Here is a 19,392-nt window from a genome sequence, read left to right as displayed (position 1 = left end):
ACATTCCGGATGGATGACGAGGATTCTTGTCATTTAGGCGCGTCAATTTAAACAATTTTAAAGCATATCGCAAGCGAATACGTATTGTACACTTTAAACCTCCCTGTACGGAGCTCTTTTTTGGGGGTGAGTTGCCTGGGTGTTTTCGTCCCTCAATTTTGGGGCCCAGTTCAACGTACCTTACCCCGGCCACTGGACTGCACCCTCCAACCCTACGATCCACGAATCCACGATCAACTTTTTGCGTTACCAGGGTTTTTTTCAACCGAACATTGTAGTTGATTTTAAGTGACTTACTCTTCTAAAAGAATTAATAACGTTTTTTTAGCATTGTGGAATTTTAAACGGGTTTCTAGCGTTAATAACAACAAAGTTACTAAATATAAGGTAATAGGACTATTAGTCTCGGAGAATGTTATTTTTAACGCTAAAATTCCGTTTAAAAATTTCTCGGGCACAGAACAAAACAAAGAATTCATTTCAAAATATAAAACCATAGTAGTATGCAATAACACATTATTGAAAAATCTATTGAAAACGTAACTACTATGCATCGGAATTCTGCAGTGATAAACGAGTGGGAGGGTCGGGCTCTATTGCCCAGGAGTGACCCTAAGGACTCGCAAAGCTGAGTCTAAAGCCGGACCTGAATGCATCGGACAATTGCTACCTCAGCGATCACTTCCCCTCCCTTGCGTCAGCCAGAGCCTATGTCCGGTCGTCTGCGTTGAAAAATCCGTGAAAGCTACCCCCGACGTCAGGTACCAGGATGGAGCCGACGTCCAGCGCAAAAGGGATAATTAACCTCAGCGCAATACTCAGCAGCTGAGAAATTACCTACTTACTATAAATTTTAAGTTAAACTTTATCACACTCAGCATCATTGTCTAGCATTAATTGATGCAAACTAAAGTATAGTAGTGCATGATCCAGTATTATTTAGGAAAGATGGAAAGTGCAGAATTACCAACATTAAGGAGTTATCACTTATTTGAGTACTAAGCCAGATACGTTTACATGAAATATAATATAAATCACCCAAGCCTGTCCCCTTCCCTCATTAAACCTTCCACTTTCATGCACAATAAGGCCTATCAATAACCATCCACCTTCCTCCTCAGCCTTCCCTTCTTACACATCATATTCCCCACAGACACTTTTTCAGCATTCCTTTCTACCAACAACTACTCCATTCAACACCTTTCAGGACTACTCCCACAACATTCAGGAACACATTCCTGGTCAGACCGGTATGAGGACCACTTCCTTTCCATAAGCCATCTCACCCATCAAGGCTTTTTGTTAAATTGATTGAAGACTTCACCGCTGAGACACCCAATCAAGAATGGAATTGGAGTAAATACTTTCTTTCAGCCACCAAATGCTTTGAGTTATTTTCAATGTGGCCTGTACGCAGAAAACCTTTTTTGACCAGGGTAAGTCCATTATGGTGAATGGTTGTTCCTGGGAGTTTGTCCGAAGTTCATTCCTCTTCCCTACTCGAATCTCTCCATTAAAGATCATTCTCAGTTCACTTGCTTTCGTTGCCAACCTTACCACTTTTATTATTTCCAGTTCCATTGAGACGGCAGGCCCTCACAAAATTCTGTGCTATCTAAATACTAACGTATCTTTTCCCTATAGTGTTGGCCACTCTGTCAACTATGCACCCTTTCCTTTCCTCTCCCAGAACTAACAGTAAGGAGAGGGTTGACTTCTCCTCCCTGAATTGTACCCTCCCTTGATAACATAGCCAGTTTGCACGATAAGGTGCCTTAAGAAAAGAAACAGACTATATGCACTGGACTTACATTCTCCCTCTATCTCTCTGCAGAAAACTTGATTTTTTTAGGCAGCACTGCAGGAGCATAAATGAACATCATGGACATCAAACAAAAACAGACAATTTGAATCAAAAGAGACAGGAGTATCCAATGCTTAATAATAAATCAGGCTTAGTTTGTCATTTCCAAGGACATAGCAATTGGGAATTCAACTATTTCAACAGCATATTAGAGGAAAACGGATAAATATGGCAGTAAGGACATTAGGAAGAGGATTGCATAATCAAAGCAGGCCTTCATGAACAGGAACGAGCTTCTGAGTTTTTTTTTGTTGACTTTTTTTGTAGCCATCACTGACATGGACACTTAGGAAGGAGGAATTGAGAAGATTGGAGGCTTTCAAGATGTGGATGTGGCGAAGAAGGGAGAAGGTGAAGTGGACGGAAAGGAGGAGGAACAATAAAATGCTGGACATGGTGGGTGAAGAGAGGCATGTATAAGATGAGATATGGAGAAGACAGAATGTACGGATACAGCGAGTACTTAGCAGGGAGGAGATATTGAAAACAGTGTTACAGGGGATAGAATATTGGGAAAACGAGGGACAGAAAGTAAGAGAATAGGATTTTTAGATAAAAGGAAAAGGGGATAGACCTCACTGTGAATGGAAGAGAGAAGTAAATGAAGGAAGGGAAGGCTACAGGAATGCATCTAAAGTACTCCATGGAAACCTACCTTAATCAGTAGAATACTTCAATAATACTCCTTCAGGCATTGCGGTTAAGTGGATATAGTGCCTAATTGGTGGAAAATTCCAAGAAAAAATGTGCAAATGCTTGAAAAGCCATCAAAATCTACCTACCTTAATCGATAGATTATTTAAATAATAACAGCAATAGGATAGTTTCCTTCATCAAAGAAAACTAAAGGCATTGATTGCGATTTGTTACCCACCATTAGTGTATTCATAATATACAAATTATTTCGCTATAGAAATCACAGTTTAGACGAATGCCAATGGTTTCTGCAATTCGTTCGGTAGCAGGTATGATCAGGGAATAGCTCTCTGCACTCAAGTGGTATCTTCAGGAGATGTCAAGAAGGGATCCACTGCAAGGTAAAACTTTCAGGAAAGCTGAAGCCCACCATCCCCAACTTAAAATTAATCAACTTTTTTCAAGTCGGGGACTCGATCCCACAATCACGACCATCTCAGTTGTACGTTTATTCCACTAATCCACTGCACTACTTACAATGAGAGCATTATAATACGGACAATTGAAGCCAACAGTGAAAACCTGGGCAGGTACGAAATAAATGTGCACCAAATAATCATTAAATCCAACTTAAATTGAACCAGAATGATCAATTTGCAAGTAACTTCCGCCTCTGAGTGAATTTATTTTCATTGGCAAACAAAATATTTTCGGTGAGTGACCAGGGAAAACAGAAAGAGTAAGGGAAACTAAAATTTCTTGAGAAGCAAAAGTGGCGCCACAAACTTTGTCCTAAAATTTTCAAATTGACTGTTTCTTTCAAGCAGTGTACCCATGCTACACATTTAGTATATCTTAACCCTTTTGCGCCAAAAGTCATCAGTACTGTAGAAAGGGGTGGATAGGCTCACTTTTCAACTTACTTTTGCTTTAACATTTAGACTATGTTAAACAGTATATGTAGACTACATAAACAGTGAATTCAATGCCATTTTATATATCTTGGGCTATATTTCTGATTCATTACCTGAGATTCATTATCTTGATGTTTTTATTGGTGAGATGTAATTATGTTTTTAGGCATATTTTTATCTGATCCCATTGGTCCATGCAATGGGATGGATAGACTCTTACACATTTTCTGCTTGCAGATTCTATACAATCATGTCATATGAATACGTGTTCACATAGCTCGTAAGCTTTATTCATGCGTGCTCGACTCTGATAACTCTAATAGAATTAGATACAAAACACAAGGAATCAATTAATCAATGCACCCATGAGTGGCTTGTAGCAATATGTATGAGGGGGATGAGATGGCCAGGGGTGGCGCCCCTCCACCCCCCAGGCAACAGGAACATTTTTGAAAAATGACATGCCTAGAAATCAGTGGTGTAGCCAGGAATTTCAATTGGTGGGCTTTGGGAGGGGTGCAAAACCAGGAGGAAAATTTTGAAAAACATGAGAGTAATAAGGAGATTTTTTAAAACTAATTTTAACACTTTTCATAATCGAAAAACCATAATTTGCTAAAAAATATTTAGTAAATTCATGATTTTTCAATATTTTGTTTTCTTTTATGGAAGAAAATAATTGTGTTTTCATAATTGGGGGGGGGGGGTTCAGACCACCTCACACACAATTTTACACAAATTTGGCTCCATAGAATTAACTTAAAGCAGATGAAATTATTACATTTCAAAACTAGATAAAAGTTTTAAATAACTTCATTATTACTCTGAGCTTTGGGGGGGACCTACCCCCTTATAGTCTTGCGACTGGATACTCTTTCACCAAGGTTTTAACTATTTTACCTCGATGTCGGTTCTAGGTAGGTCAACATTGCCTGCGGCTGCAATATACTGTGAATGGATGTTGGTCCTACTTCGATCCGATGTCGTTTATGTCGGCTGATATATATGACGATGATATATACTGACTATACCTGGAAACAAAAACGATGTCCGACCGAACTCGGGCCGACGAAGGATGCTACTGAGGTATCCTCCTTTAACCTTGATGAAGAGGCTCAACAAATAATGAGCTGACAACATTGATTTGAATATATAGATGAATTTTTTTTTTTTCATTTTTTTATGTGCACAGACTATCTTGAGGCATAGTGTGGAGATTGGTTATGGCCCAAATATTCTTCTTCAAAACATGTAAAATGCCAATGCTTGAGTAGGTATTGTCTAATAAACATCATTTTTCACTGAGACAAAAATCACTTTAATGATTATTAGGCCAATATCTATGAATATGTTAAAAAATAGTTCCATGAACTCTGTATTTCATGCAATGAGAACACATGTTCACTCACCTTCAAATTGTTTGCTTGGTGTATGTATTTTTGCTATCACTGGTGACTAGATATCCTATGTTGCAGTGAGTACACAATGTTTGATGTTCTATGTACAAGGGCACTTGCCAATTCTTAAAAGAGAGATTACAGCTAATGCACTTCTGTTCCACATTGCTGGAAACGATGCAGACTGAAATTTATGTTCAGTGCTCAGTTAATCGCTGCCTTAAAGCTTTAACTTTTACCAAGTCAGCATAGATGCAAAAACATTTGATTATAAATAAGCAATCATGTCTGTAACTTAGAAGGTCCATATCGCTTTGAGTTTTGTAGGTGCCACGCGCCTTCCGAGCACAGTAGGTACTCCCTTTCATATAAAAACAAGTATTCAATTTAAAATCAACAGTTTTCACAAACTCAAAATGGAAGCACATATGTTTAAATGTCCCAACCAATATTAACAACAATATGATCGATTATTTGGTATTAAAATGATCAAAATCCATTTCATGGCAAGAAGATGAACACCAGACATCTGCAGCCAAGTGAAGCCTCGACTTCATCCGTTTGCAATCTTTAAGTGACAGCAAAAAAGAGACAGAGGAGATTAGGTTTAACATTTATTGACATATTCACTTATGATTTGCATTTCATGCCACAGTGATGAGCAAAGTTAAACCAGCCAATTGACTGGATGATGCTTATTCAGTTATTCACCCATGATTACAAAAGTTTTAAAATCATTTTTATCAGTTTTAATATTTTAATCATACCTCGTCCTCAGAGAAAATAATTATTCACTTTGCGGGGCGGATTGAGGAGGAGGGACAGCCAGCTTCTGCAATTCTTGGTAAATTGAATGGCACTAAAGAGTTCGAGGAGGGTTGCGTTATTTCACAAAAAGTCAAGATTTGATAACGATAACAGCGTTTATTCACTACTACAGAGTTATAATAACGTCGTCGTCAGACACAATGGCGTAGGCGTCCGTCAGGGTCGGTTGCTCGGTCAAGACTCCCATGGCGCTGCCCTGTAGTGGCGTGGGTCGCCGCGCGTGCCACCTGGCGGCGGCGTCAGTTAGGCAGCGACAACATCTGGCGACCGGCCGGCGCTCGAAATAGTGGCGGGAGTTTCGTAATGCGCCGCCACATCACCCCCTCGGCAGAACCACGCTACCTAGGAGCATGGAAAAATGAAAAAAAAGGGGGGAATTAGAAACTTGTTACATTCATGCAGCTAAACTTCAAAATCCCGCAAATGATGCGGGAAATGCACGCGGCGCCCAGCCCGCGTTTGCCGCTCCACGTCTCTCGGCGGCGGGGGTTGAGGCTGGATAACCAACTCGTCCGGTAGGGCTGCTGCGGGGGGCGTTTCCTCGGGCTGCGGATCCGCTGAGGGCGTTACCTCGGTCGATGGATCTGCTGGGCCCTCGTCCGGCGCGTCGGAGGCGACCACGTAGGCCGGTTTAAGACGGTCGATCGCCACGCGAACGTCGCGGCTGCCGCAGCGGAGGACGAAATGTTTGTCTCCTCTCTGGAGGACTTTGTATGGCCCCTCGTATGGCGGCTGCAGAGGTCTGCGTACGGCATCGTTGCGGATGAAAACCTGCGGACAAGTGGACAAATTCCTGAAAATAAAGGTCCGCCTTTCAGCGTGGCGGGAACCCGGTCGTGGGCTCAGCTTCTGGAAGTGCGTTCTCAGCTGCACCACGAAGTCGGTGGGATCCTCCACCCTTGGGGATGTCGTCGGGGCGAGGAAGTCTCCTGGCAGGCGCAGTTGGGCGCCGTACACCAGCTCTGCCGATGTCGTTCCAAGGTCCTCTCTCCAGGCCGCTCGGAGTCCCAGGAGGATGGCGGGCAGGACGTCAACCCAACCTTCGGTAGAGTGGCAACGGATGGCCGCCTTCAGCTGGCGGTGAGCTCTCTCCACCATCCCGTTCGCGGCTGGGTTGTACGCCACCGTGCGCAGATGAGAGCATCCCACCAGCTGGGAGAGTTGTTGGAAAAGCCGGCTCTCGAATTGCCTCCCCTGGTCCGTCGTGACACGTAAGGGCGTGCCGAAGCGGGCAATCCACCCGGAGACGAAGGCTCGCGCCACGGTTTCCGCAGACATGTCGGCTATCGGCATTGCCTCCAGCCAGCGTGTGTACCTGTCGACGGCTGTCAGGCAGTACCGGAAACCTTGGGAAATTGGCAAGGGACCAATAATGTCAATGTGAATATGTTCGAATCGGGACGCGGGCAAGGGAAATGTACCTACGGGCGAAGATACGTGCCGAGTCACCTTGCAACGTTGGCACTGTAGACATTCTCTTGCCCATTGGCGACAGTCTTTTTTTACAGAGGGCCACACGTAACGGGAGGCCACTAGTCTCGATGAGGATTTAACACCGGGATGGGCAAGGTCATGAAGGGAGCGGAACACGCGCTTTCGTAATGACGTTGGCACAAAGGGGCGCGCGGTGTTTGTGGAAGTGTCGCAATACACACTCACATGCAATCCCGGAATCGGCACTTTCTCCAGGCGAAGGGACGAGTTTGAGTTGAGAAGCTGTTGGAGCTCCGGGTCAGTCTCTTGCGTCTCGGCCAACAGCTCATGACTGATCGGCTGCGAGATCTCGACGCAACGCGAAAGGGCGTCGGCAACAACATTGTCACAGCCGGACACATGACGAATGTCACAGGTGAATTGGGAAATAAAGTCTAGCCAACGAAATTGCCTGGGCGTACACTTTTCTGGGTTTTGTCTTAGGGCAAAAGTGATTGGTTTGTGATCAGTTAAAACACAGAAGTCACGACCTTCAACCATGTGGCGAAAACGCCGAATAGCACAAAAAATAGCCAACAGCTCCCTATCATACGCACTGTATTTCACTTCCGTGGCACTTAACTTTCGCGAATAAAAATTTAGCGGTTTCCAACCGTCCTTTGTGTGCTGCTGAAGTACCGCACCGATAGCATCTGCTGATGCATCGGTCATAAGGGCAAGGGGGGCGTTGTGGTCGGGGTGGGCGAGAAGTGTCGCGCTCGCGAGAGCGTCCTTACATTGCACAAAAGCACTTTCGAGGGATGGCGTCCACGCTATTTTCACTTGGCCTTTCTTTCTACCCTTCAACACCCCATTAAGCGGCGCCTGCGTATCAGCAACATGTGGCATGAAGCGTCGATAAAAGTTTATCATGCCAAGAAATTGTCGCAGTTCTTGCACTGTATCGGGCTTAGAAAAATTTCTAATCGCGTCCACTTTTTCGGGCAGAGGTCTCGTGCCATCGCCAGACACCAAATAGCCAAGGAAACGCACTTCCTTCGCACCAAACACACACTTAGATGGATTCATCACTACACCATACTCGTCCATTCTCGAGAAAACTTGGCGCAAGTGCCGTAGGTGCTCTTCAACAGAAGAAGAAGCGATTAATATATCATCGATATATACATAAGCAAAATCAAGGCCACGTAATACCTCGTCCATAAAACGTTGGAACGTTTGCGCTGCGTTCCGAAGACCAAACGTCATCACCGGAAACTCAAAAAGACCGAAGGGCGTAGTAATAGCAGTCTTTTTAATGTCCTCCTCGTTCACCGGGATTTGATTGTACGCCCGCACTAAATCGATGGTAGAAAACACGCACTTTCCGGCGAGGGACATGGCAAAGTCTTCTACGTGGGGCACAGGATATCTATCCGGGATGGTCCTCGCGTTCAGCGCCCGGTAGTCACCACACGGTCTCCACTCATCCCCCGCTTTTGGCACCATATGCAGAGGTGACGACCACGAGCTTTCCGAGCGCCGTGCGACGCCCATCTGCAGCATTCCGTCGAACTCCTTTTTAGCGACGCGGAGCATCGCGGGTGCCAATCGGCGCGGCTTGCATGACACGGAAGGGCCGGGCGTGGTGCGGATGTGGTGCTCCACCGGGTGCTTGCGTCCTTTGGGTGCCCCCGTGGGACGGGATATTTCCGGAAACTCACGCAACACTTTTAAGTATATACAATCGTCACTATTAAATTTAAAAGAATCACTAACACTATTTACACAATGTGGCACTGCCCTCCCGTTTACTGAGAGGGACGTTAGTCCGTCGAGCAGCCTGCGGTGGCGGATGTCGACAAGGAGTCCGTAAAAAGATAAAAAGTCGGCGCCAATAATGGGCTTGTCCACATCAGCAATAATAAAACGCCACTTAAAGTCACGTCGTAGGCCCAAGTTCAGGCACAACACAATCCAACCGTAAGTTTTAATAATTGTCCCATTAGCTGCAAACAGTTCATAAGATGTCGCTAGTGGCTTACCTTGGACGCGTGCGCGCGGGTAGACGCACAAATCCGACCCCGTGTCCACAAGAAATTGGGTTTTAGTAGCGGCGTCCGTAACAAAAAGGCGGCAGGGACGAGGGCAACCATCACTTGCCGCCATCAGCGACTGCCCTCCGCGTTTTCCGCCGCGTAGGTGCACGGCTCCCGGCACTTACTCGCTCTGGCGCCAAACGTGTCGTGGTACCAGCACCACGTTGGGTTCCGCGGCGCCGATTGACTGCGGTTCCTCTGATGGTTTCCTCTGGAGCGGGAGCGGGAACGGGGGCGACGCGTGGAAGTATTCGCTGACCCTAACGCCTGAGATAGGGAAGACACTTGCCTGGCGAGCTCTTCCATCCTCCTCGTGAGCGCTTCCACTTCCGACGTCATCGAGGCGCTGGCCACGTGTGGCCGGGGACCCACCTCGTGAATTTTGTCGGCCAGGTTGGCGACGCTGCTCAATTCCACCGAATCTTGGGTCGCCAGGATGGTCTGGGTGCTGGGGGGTAACCTGCTCATCCACAATGATCGGATGAATTCGTCCGGGACAGATTCTCCAGCAAGCGTCCGCAGGTGGCGCAGAAGCTGCGATGGCTTCCGGTCCCCCAACTCCTCGTGTTCCACCAACTGCCGCAGCCGCGTCTCTCGAGATGCGGAAAGGCGATGAAGGATTTCGTCCTTTAATTTCGCATAACGGCCGGTTTCGGGCGGACTAGTTATTACATCCTCTACTTCTATGGCGTACTTATTGTCTAGTTGAGCCACGGCGTACATAAACATTGTTTTATCACTTGTGATTCCCGCGAGGGTAAACTGAATTTCTAACTGCGCGAACCACAACGCAGGTCTATCGGGCCAAAAGGGAGGGAGTTTCATGGACACTCGATTTACCTGGAGAGCGGATTCGGCGTCTGAAGGTGGAGTCGCCATCTTGACCTCGTGGGGAAAACTTGCACTGGACGGACGAATTATTCACTCCGAGAAAAACGATCACGTCGGTTGGTCACCACTTGAGGAGGGTTGCGTTATTTCACAAAAAGTCAAGATTTGATAACGATAACAGCGTTTATTCACTACTACAGAGTTATAATAACGTCGTCGTCAGACACAATGGCGTAGGCGTCCGTCAGGGTCGGTTGCTCGGTCAAGACTCCCATGGCGCTGCCCTGTAGTGGCGTGGGTCGCCGCGCGTGCCACCTGGCGGCGGCGTCAGTTAGGCAGCGACAACATCTGGCGACCGGCCGGCGCTCGAAATAGTGGCGGGAGTTTCGTAATGCGCCGCCACAAGTTCAAATATGGACAAAAACTTAGCTCCATATTCTAACCCTGAAGAGGATGACAGATATAGCCATTTGGGTCCATTTACCCAAATGAACATCCAGTGGGAGACCCAAGAAACTTTTCTGCATATATCATACACACCAAAAAAAACTCAAACTCTACAGTCAACAACTACATTTAAGTACAGGTTTACCTCACTTAGCTCTACAGATATGTACCTGAAAAGTATCATGCTAAGCGAAATATGAGTTAAGTGAGAGATGTATTTCAGGCAGTATAATTTACACTATGTGTGCCACAGGCAAATTATTAGGGGCAATCATACATCCACGAACATCTAGGCAGACGATGTGGCAAAGTAGGTAACTGAAAATTCGAGTGATTTTTATGTTTTGCAGAGCCCATTACTCCACGAATGTATTGATTTGTGTTCTCCTTAGCTTGTTCCATGCTTATGAATAGGTGGCATGATAATTACGACAAGTTGATATAAAGCAGGAAGATTGTTTGAATACATAGAGGGCAATCTTGAAACCCAGTCGTGATATTGCAAAACTATGGATTAGCGAGTTTTTTTAAGCAATGGATGCTGCTAATTTGCATAGGTATGCAGTGGGGTGCATCATTTTTTTTTTTAATCTGAAAAGTTAAAAGTTCCGCGCACCAAAAGGCCAATGTTATTCAGGAAACACCCACATTTGGGGCCATCTATAAAGGACTTCTATCGGTTGAGGAAAGTGCTGGAAACCTTGATCTCCTGTATCTTAAGTTGAAATTTTTTCAGGCTTCGTTCAGGGAATGAATCATGGCTAGGTAGAGTGTATTGAAAACAATGCGGTAACAGAAGTTGAGGTATTTTCATCAAGTGGTTTGATTAATTTGCAATTCTCAGGTCAAATTATCATCTTATTATGTTTACGTCTTAATTATTTGCTTGAATTATACATTAAAAAGTCTTCATTGAGCTACATGCATAAAAGTTTTTTCGGCCTGGATTTGATTCCACCTTTCATAGAATTACATCACTGCTTGCATATGCACTTGGTGGCTAATTTCTTAAATTGTAGCTATTGGGGTGCATAGATCCACAGATGATTTCCAAAGATTGGCCTCATTAACCTTCCTGAAACTTCTGATTCTTTTAAAACGTGTAATTAAAGATACAATGAAGAATCATGTTTTACCTAAAATAAAAAAACAATGAAAATTTTAAAACATACTTCACATGCAGTACTCAAAAATGAAGACAAGTTAAGTGAACTTTTCTTCAACTATTCACTTAAATAACTGGACTTGAATTTGGAACAAACACTTTTAAAGTACAATGCTGTCTTTATCATAAAAATTTCACTTGGCAGCACCAAATTATTGTACCCAATTTTCCCTGAGAGGTGCCAGAATGCTGTTCCGGCTCATTGCGGTCAAAACTAAGCACCGTATCCACTTATTAACTATATTAACACTTGTCTGAGGTATAAATTTGGATCGAACACAAAACTCAAGAATCCAATTACTCATTAAGCCTGCTCTGTTGGCTAGAGTGTAACTATATCTACTTCTCCAATAAACACCTCACCTCTTCATATTCTCTCCACAGAATTCCCAGGGAAGGTGCCAAAGTAGCCAGTGCGATGACTTGAGCCGACGTACCAGCCATCATCACACTTCTCCATGACATACACTGCGTCTCCCTCCTGCAGCTCCAGCTCATCTTTATTTTAGGTTTATAGTTGTATAAAGCACGATAACTGACAAAAAACAAACAAGTTCACCATTACAAGCTACTCCTTGCAAAGTAATAAAATGGTAAATTTAATTACATGCACTCTGAGTGAAAATTATAAATAATTTTTTGATAATAATTTCCCAAAGTAACAATGCAGCTTGACCCTCTTGAACATCCTTGATAGGCCTATGAAAGAGCATGAAATTGAAAATAGTTCTCCAACAGCTTTTTTTAGTATTGATGAAGTTTGTAGGTAAAAAAGCAAATTACATTGAGTATGAGGGTTTAAATGTGAACTATTTCAAGGAAATATGACAAGAAACATTAAGTATATAATTTTCTGCTGATTCAGTATAGTGCCCTGCATTCTTCAAGGTCGTAGAACCCATGAATTTTAGTGACCACTTAAAAAAAATCAACACACTAGAAGAACAATAATCCAGAAATTTAAAAAACAGAATTTGATCCAGATAACGGACGGTTTTCCATAGTTTTCCAAATTTTTATTTTTTTTAGTTGCTTGCTGAAAATGCAACTACGTATGTATCTTAGTTGTTTAATTTCCATCTGAGAGCCAGGCTGACTTCAAGCTAAACCCGCTAGAGCTAGTCGACTAGTTTGCTGTTTTCTTCTGCCAAATATTGTATTCCGTTGCTTCATATACCGAGATGTGGTGATTTCAAGGAACAGAACGCACAGCATCGATGTATGATGTCTATTCCTTGAACTTTTTTGGGCTTAGTTAGGGGAGGAATATAAATGGGTTGAAGTTCATATTGTGGGTGCCACACGCCCAAAATTACTCAAAATCTATCCGAAAAGATCCTTATAAAAATATGAGTCTCACATGAATGATAACTCTCATGGCGAAGAATTCTACTGATGTCTTTCAACTAAACTGAGTGATTATCAACATTTAAAAAAATATATTTATTTAAATTATTTAAATTTATATAAATAAATTTAAATCATAATTTTTATATAACATATGTCAATCCCTCCTCACTAGGAGGCATTTTCAAAGCATTTTTTAACCATTCCTAATGGCCCCCATTTGTGACCTGGGATTGAGATAAGCAGTTCCATGAGGGGAGTGAAAGAACACCCTGCAATGAGCTCTCAAGCGGGTCATTAGGCGGGTGTCGTCAAAGATTGTTTATGAATTTAATGTCAAGTAATTTTTCCAAAATATTTGCTTTCTCCGCACTTATAAGATTAGGTGTGACTACTTATATTAAATGTAAGAGTTAAAATTCAAAATCATTATTATTTACAGTAATGTATTTGAAGTGGCATTACCTCCGATCAGTTTATTTGATAATTACCCACAAGTTTGCGCTAGTAGCTGTGAAAATGACAAGAACTACGTGACAAAAGAACATTGAAAATTGTGGAGGGGGAAAATGTTGATGTTCTATTCTGATTGCATAAATGTTGTGCCATTTTCTTTCCATTTAGGTGTACTCACATCAAGATTTATTTCACAACATATCTGCCTTCATAATTTATAGACAGAGAACTTTTGAAACTTTTTGAATATTTAATCATAAATTTTATGAATTTTATTTGGTTTTTCTCATTACTTGACCCTTTAGTCAACAACGTATCATTTCGGCTGATGACAATGGACATTCCAAAATAATATTTTCCATTGTACAGTGTTGCCTACATCCAGGTAATCGATCTATTCACGAGAAATATCATTGATCCGGAATATGTCTGGTCTCAAGCATTCTGGATCATCAATTTTCCATTGCATTCCAGTACTGTTGGTAGACATAAGTATTATACATATATATATATACTGTTCTTCTATTTCTATTCTGCAATGATTCATCTGAAATACTTAAGGAACAGGATCTGAGTGAGTATCTATGTGCAATGTCTGGTTGACTGATGGAATCTGCAGTTTCTGTGCTGCTGATGGGCGAGTCTGCAATCCAGAGATGATAGAAATCAGTACATTGCTCATTCAGTACTCATCGGTCATAAATAGGGTATCTTTATCATCGAATGCCAATCAATGAGTGGAGTGGAATAGTCTATTATGTAGACTCTCCCATTGTAATTTTTATGATATAGGAAACACCAGTGGCTATAATCAAGAGGCTATGAACACCCAAAGTAATTTAATTGAAACACTCATAATGTATAAAAGCTTAATACTTTCACTGCCAGCAGATCTATAGGGCTAACTTACTGGCCCAATTTTTTATAATGAAAAGAATAAAATTGCTTCTTTTTACTTCAAAAAAATTATATTGAACACCAATTATTCCTCTCCATATATGTACATATATAAGTCTACAGTTTTAGCAAAAATCTAGATGTAGTAAATAAAATTATGTAAGCACGAGAAGTAAATTGAGTTCTTACTGACTTTCTGAAAAAAATATAGACATACCCCTAACAACACATGGACATCCGACGGATGTCCGTCGGATATCCAAGGCGGACGTTGCGGATGGGCCACGGATATCCGAAGGAAATCCGGCGATATCCGTCGGATATCCGTCGGATATCCATAAGTCCCAAAATCCGATATCCATAGGACGTCCGCTGCCGGATATTAATACAATTTTTTGCATATTGTAGCAAGAATATACACCAAAAAGATTCCTGCACATGATAGACAACCTAAACAAGGTGGAAGGAGTCTTCATGTCCCAAATCCGATATTCTTGCAACAATATGCAAAAAATTGTATTAATATCCGGCAGCGGACGTCCTATGGATATCGGATTTTGGGACTTATGGATATCCGACGGATATCGCCGGATTTCCTTCGGATAAAATATCTTGTCTATTTTTCAAGCGTCTAGGGGGGGGGGCATGCCCCCCCCCCCTAAATCAGCCTATGCATAAAGGAATGAAAGGTTATTACCATGTTTTGTTACAATAAAAGAATATATGTAAAAAGAATTCAATTTTACATACCTACGTATTATCGTTTTTATTTGCAAAATATCGCAATAAATATAATTTTATTCTTCAAGATCATTGATCAGTACAATCGAGTGTCCGTACTAAGCCGATCCGTATGACCGAGAGTCTACTGCATTTAGTATTTATCAATAAAGCTTAATGAAAACATGACTGAATGGGTGGAGCTGGGTAGAGGGGTTAGGCAAGGATGTTGTTTGTTACCAACTCTGTTCAATATGTATGTTGAAGACATTATAAGTGTGGCATTGGATGAAAAAGAAGAGGGAATAAGTATTGGTGGAGTAAAAATAAGATGCATTAGATTTGCTGATGATATGGCGGTTTTAGCAGAGGACACAGAGTCATTGCAGATATTGGTAACAGCGTTGGAGGAAGGAATGGAAACATGTGGAATGAAAATAAACGTTAAGAAGAGTAAAGTGATAAAAGTGAGAAATGTAGATGGTATGAGGGTGAAGACAAAAGAAGGTGAAATACAGAATGTGAGAAGCTACAGCTACTTGGGAACTTTGATAACTGAAGACTGGAAAAGTGGAGTGGAAATAAAAAGAAGGATAGGGATGGCGAAAGAAGTTTTCAAGAAGAAGAAGAGAGCCTTGTGTAACGAGGCACTGGAATTAAAATTGAGGAAGATATTGGTGAAATGCTATGTGTGGTGTGTGCTTATGTATGGATGTGAGACTTGGACGATGGGGAAGAGAGACAGGGACAGGATTAGGGCGTTTGAGATGTGGGTTTGGAAAGAGATGGAGGCAATACGGTGGACGGATAGAGTTACGAATGAGCGACTGTTAAATAGGATGGATAAGAAAAGGAAATTGATGGAAAAAATAAATCGAAGGAAGAGAAACTGGCTGGGACATTTGATGAGAGGGAATGGTATTTTGAAAGTAGCTTTGGAGGGATCGGTGGAAGAGGTCAGAAGAAGGGGAAGGAGAAGGCTGAAGTTCATTAACTATATAAAAATTGGAAGATATAGAGACTTCAAGGAGATGTCCGGAGACAGGAGAGAATGGAGACAGCATTGGCGCGGGGGATAATTCCGACGGGAAGAACACCACAAGATGATATCAGGAAAACTAGGTATTTTTGTTGAAAAAAACGGAACAAATGGCATCACAAAATTTAATACCCAGATTGCCTTGAAAGCTCCCTGAAATACAGAAAATATTAAAAAATATTGACCCGGTGAAGTGCGCCCCTCCCAGCATTTGACTCACGAGCCGCCACTGCTTAGAAGTCGAAAAACTGGGAGCCCCGACCAAGTACCATGAAAGTGACATTTACTAGCACACTTTTCTTGAATTCAATGGTTTTATCATCTAACGAAATCGCTATTTAGACTCAGAGGAAGAGTTGATATTATTATCAGTATTATGCCCGAGTAACATAACTTGCACTTCTTCCAATCTCATTCCGCCCGTAAACATGTTCGTTATTGTTTCAAATCTATCTCTATTTCTTCCGCAATGATTTTATTCGCTGCTTGCATTAAATATCGGTTAAAAATAGAGTTTTGAATTTTAAACGTCCGACTTAATTACTTCCTTTTAGTCAGCAATATCAATATCTCTATTATAGTACCTTGCGACCCACCTTTAGGGTGTATGGCAGATGATGACCAATCCTCGACACGCAAAAATCACCCGACATGCAAATTCTTTGGCCATAAAAATGTCTCGAGGTAAGAAGAATGGAAAATAAAAACATTCAATGAATCGTGCTAGCAAGTGGCGCCAATCATTTCATCATCGAGACAGCGTTGGTATACTTCTGGTTCGAGGAAAGGATGACATTTTTAATATCTCATTTTTGAAGTTGATTTCCTTTTCTTATTCTCGTGATCACGTCTAAACTAATACTACGGTAAACGATGATTATTTTCACGTTTCTGAGAAATAATCTGGGTGCGATCGTGGTTGGACACCCTGGTCGGCAAACGATAAACTTTTTGAAAAATATATGAAATTACTGAGAAAATGCAATTGTAATACAGAATTTTATCTGTTGTTACAACGAAAAAATCGCTTAAAAAAAAACAAATAATTTGCCTTCGATTTTGGACGAATGTCATCATCCACTTCACCATCTCTGTCCCAAGCGATATAAACTGAACATTGGATGATGTGCTTGAACAGGTGCAGTCACCGTGAATCGAAAAGCAGAAATGAAGTGACGGTAACGCGCGGAATCTGAAGCTTTAAAATTAGCCAATCACTTAGAAGAAACTATTCAGAAAATAGTTCTAGACGCCGCCGCCGCCAATAGGGTGGTTGCCTATGATTTTTTATTGCCTAAATGGAAAGATTATTACTCCTGGAGTACGCATTTCGCGCCATTTCATTTTTAAATGACGATATCTATTTTTCGCGATTAAATAAAAAGTGAAAATTTTCAAGCGCGCGATAACGCAACGGCAAAGGGTACCTTCATAGCTCGGCGTTGCGTACTTGGGGGCGGAGCTAACTCATCGCAGCAAGTTGGAGCCCTTCACAGGTCTGCGTTGCGAAAACAAATGAAAGGCAAAAAGCGTCGGCTCCTTAAAATCGGCCTGTGAGCATATCATCTAATGATTTCGAACCAAACGCACAATACATATGTTGTTTTCTGCATGTTTACCAAATTTCATTTCTTAAAATGTTCTTCTTAACTATAAATAGCATTTGAGGTTAATATGGCGACCATAAAGTCGATAATAATGCATGAGTAATGGCCCTTGCCTATGCATTATTATGACCTTTAAATTTTATTTCCTAACTCGGAATATTCGAAAAATAGCTAATTACATACACTCAATGAACATGAGTAACGTGGAATGTTATCAGGAATATTTATTAATGATATCTATTGTTCAAACAGATTGTCCTAGTCATGTTATCTAAATAGCTCTAACTGAGTAGATCATGAGGGCACAATTGTTGGATATAAAATGGAATTTTAACGACCTTAGCTACCAACCAGCCCCTCTCACGCTGTATTTAGCTTTTGATACCATTTACGGGTATGAGTTACGCTAATCTATGCTCCTCAGTGATTGTAATCTAATTTAGGGTTAACATTTGTCTTATGTTTAGGAAAGATACGAAATATTAAAGCTGAACACTTCAAAATAATAGTAAATAATGAAATAAATAGCATTTGCCACTCCCATTAGAGCTAATCTTGCATATTTGTATACCCAGAAACAAACACCAATTCGAAATCGTCGGCGTACTGCCGCCTTCACGCAGAGAAAATCCGACAGGTTCAGTTTTTCTGCGACGACGCAGCGAGCTGGAGACGTGACGTCTACAATTCTCAAAGACGGGCTCTGATTGGCTCACTAGCCGCGGCGTCAACGCAACGCCGAACTGTGAAGGCCCCCTAAGTACGAATGCTGGGAAAACCCCGTGTGACGTCGTCCTGGTTTCCGATGCATCAAGTGATGTGACCTTGGGGCGAGGCTTTGAGCGATGATACGACGCAGGATGCTATAAGATGGCAGAGTACCTTACTAGCAGGTAGCGCTTGGCTTAAATAGTGGCATTGGTAATCTCAGACGATGTAAAACTCCTATCTACTCCTATAGAAACTAGGTTGCTGTGACGTTATGTGGAGTGGCATCACATGGGCGCCAATCTGGCCTTTTTCAAATGAGGATAAAATCGCCCATTGCCATTCGTCTAAACTGAGATTTCATAAACCAAATATATTGTATTTTATGAATACACTAATGGTGGGTAACGAATCGCAATCAATGCCTTTCGTTTTCTTTGATAAAGGAAACTACCAATTGGCGAAAAAGGGGTTCCAACTGAAATTAAACCGATTTCAGCTCTAAATTTACTTATTTCATTATGGCCCCTCACGCTAAGAGCACATTCCCAGTTTTGTCTCACTGTAGTGAGGTACCGAGGTGATCACTGTCACCTAGCTGTCACATTTTCCAAGTATTCTCCTTACAAATCCTATTTAAGGTTGGCTTTCCCGTATCATTCACGTACGTGACCACTCCACGAAAGATCCCGAGTAATTGTGACCCCTAAGGATCGTGCGAATTCTGAATTCCCTTGTAGGATACCATTATCGGAGTAACCTCTTCCTGAAGAGGTATCCTTCTCCCAAAAATTCATCACCATAAGCTTAACAAGATTTAATTATAAATTCCAAGCACTGAGCCATTCAATCGTGGCAGCTAGATCCTTCTCCTAATTGCAATGGCCATCAATTTCTCTACATATACAATCACATAATCTGCGAAGAGGTGGATTTTGCTCGTGACCGCGGTGGTAATGTCATTAATGTAAAGAAGGAACAAAAGAGAACCCATATCACTTCCTTCCGGTATAACTGATGCAAT

General features: G+C 42.1%; 1 protein-coding gene across 1 annotated transcript; it reads right to left on the bottom strand.

The window, feature by feature from the left end:
• Positions 1-9,220: 9,220 nt before the first annotated feature.
• Positions 9,221-10,030, bottom strand: LOC124160455. Its single transcript, XM_046536307.1, has one exon. It carries the CDS (start codon positions 10,028-10,030, stop codon positions 9,221-9,223), a length of 810 nt encoding a protein of 269 aa, XP_046392263.1.
• Positions 10,031-19,392: the final 9,362 nt, after the last annotated feature.

The sequence above is a fragment of the Ischnura elegans genome, chromosome 6 (assembly GCF_921293095.1).
Source record: "Ischnura elegans chromosome 6, ioIscEleg1.1, whole genome shotgun sequence".
Classification (NCBI taxonomy): domain Eukaryota; kingdom Metazoa; phylum Arthropoda; class Insecta; order Odonata; family Coenagrionidae; genus Ischnura; species Ischnura elegans.
This window is presented reverse-complemented; position numbering and strand designations above follow the sequence as displayed.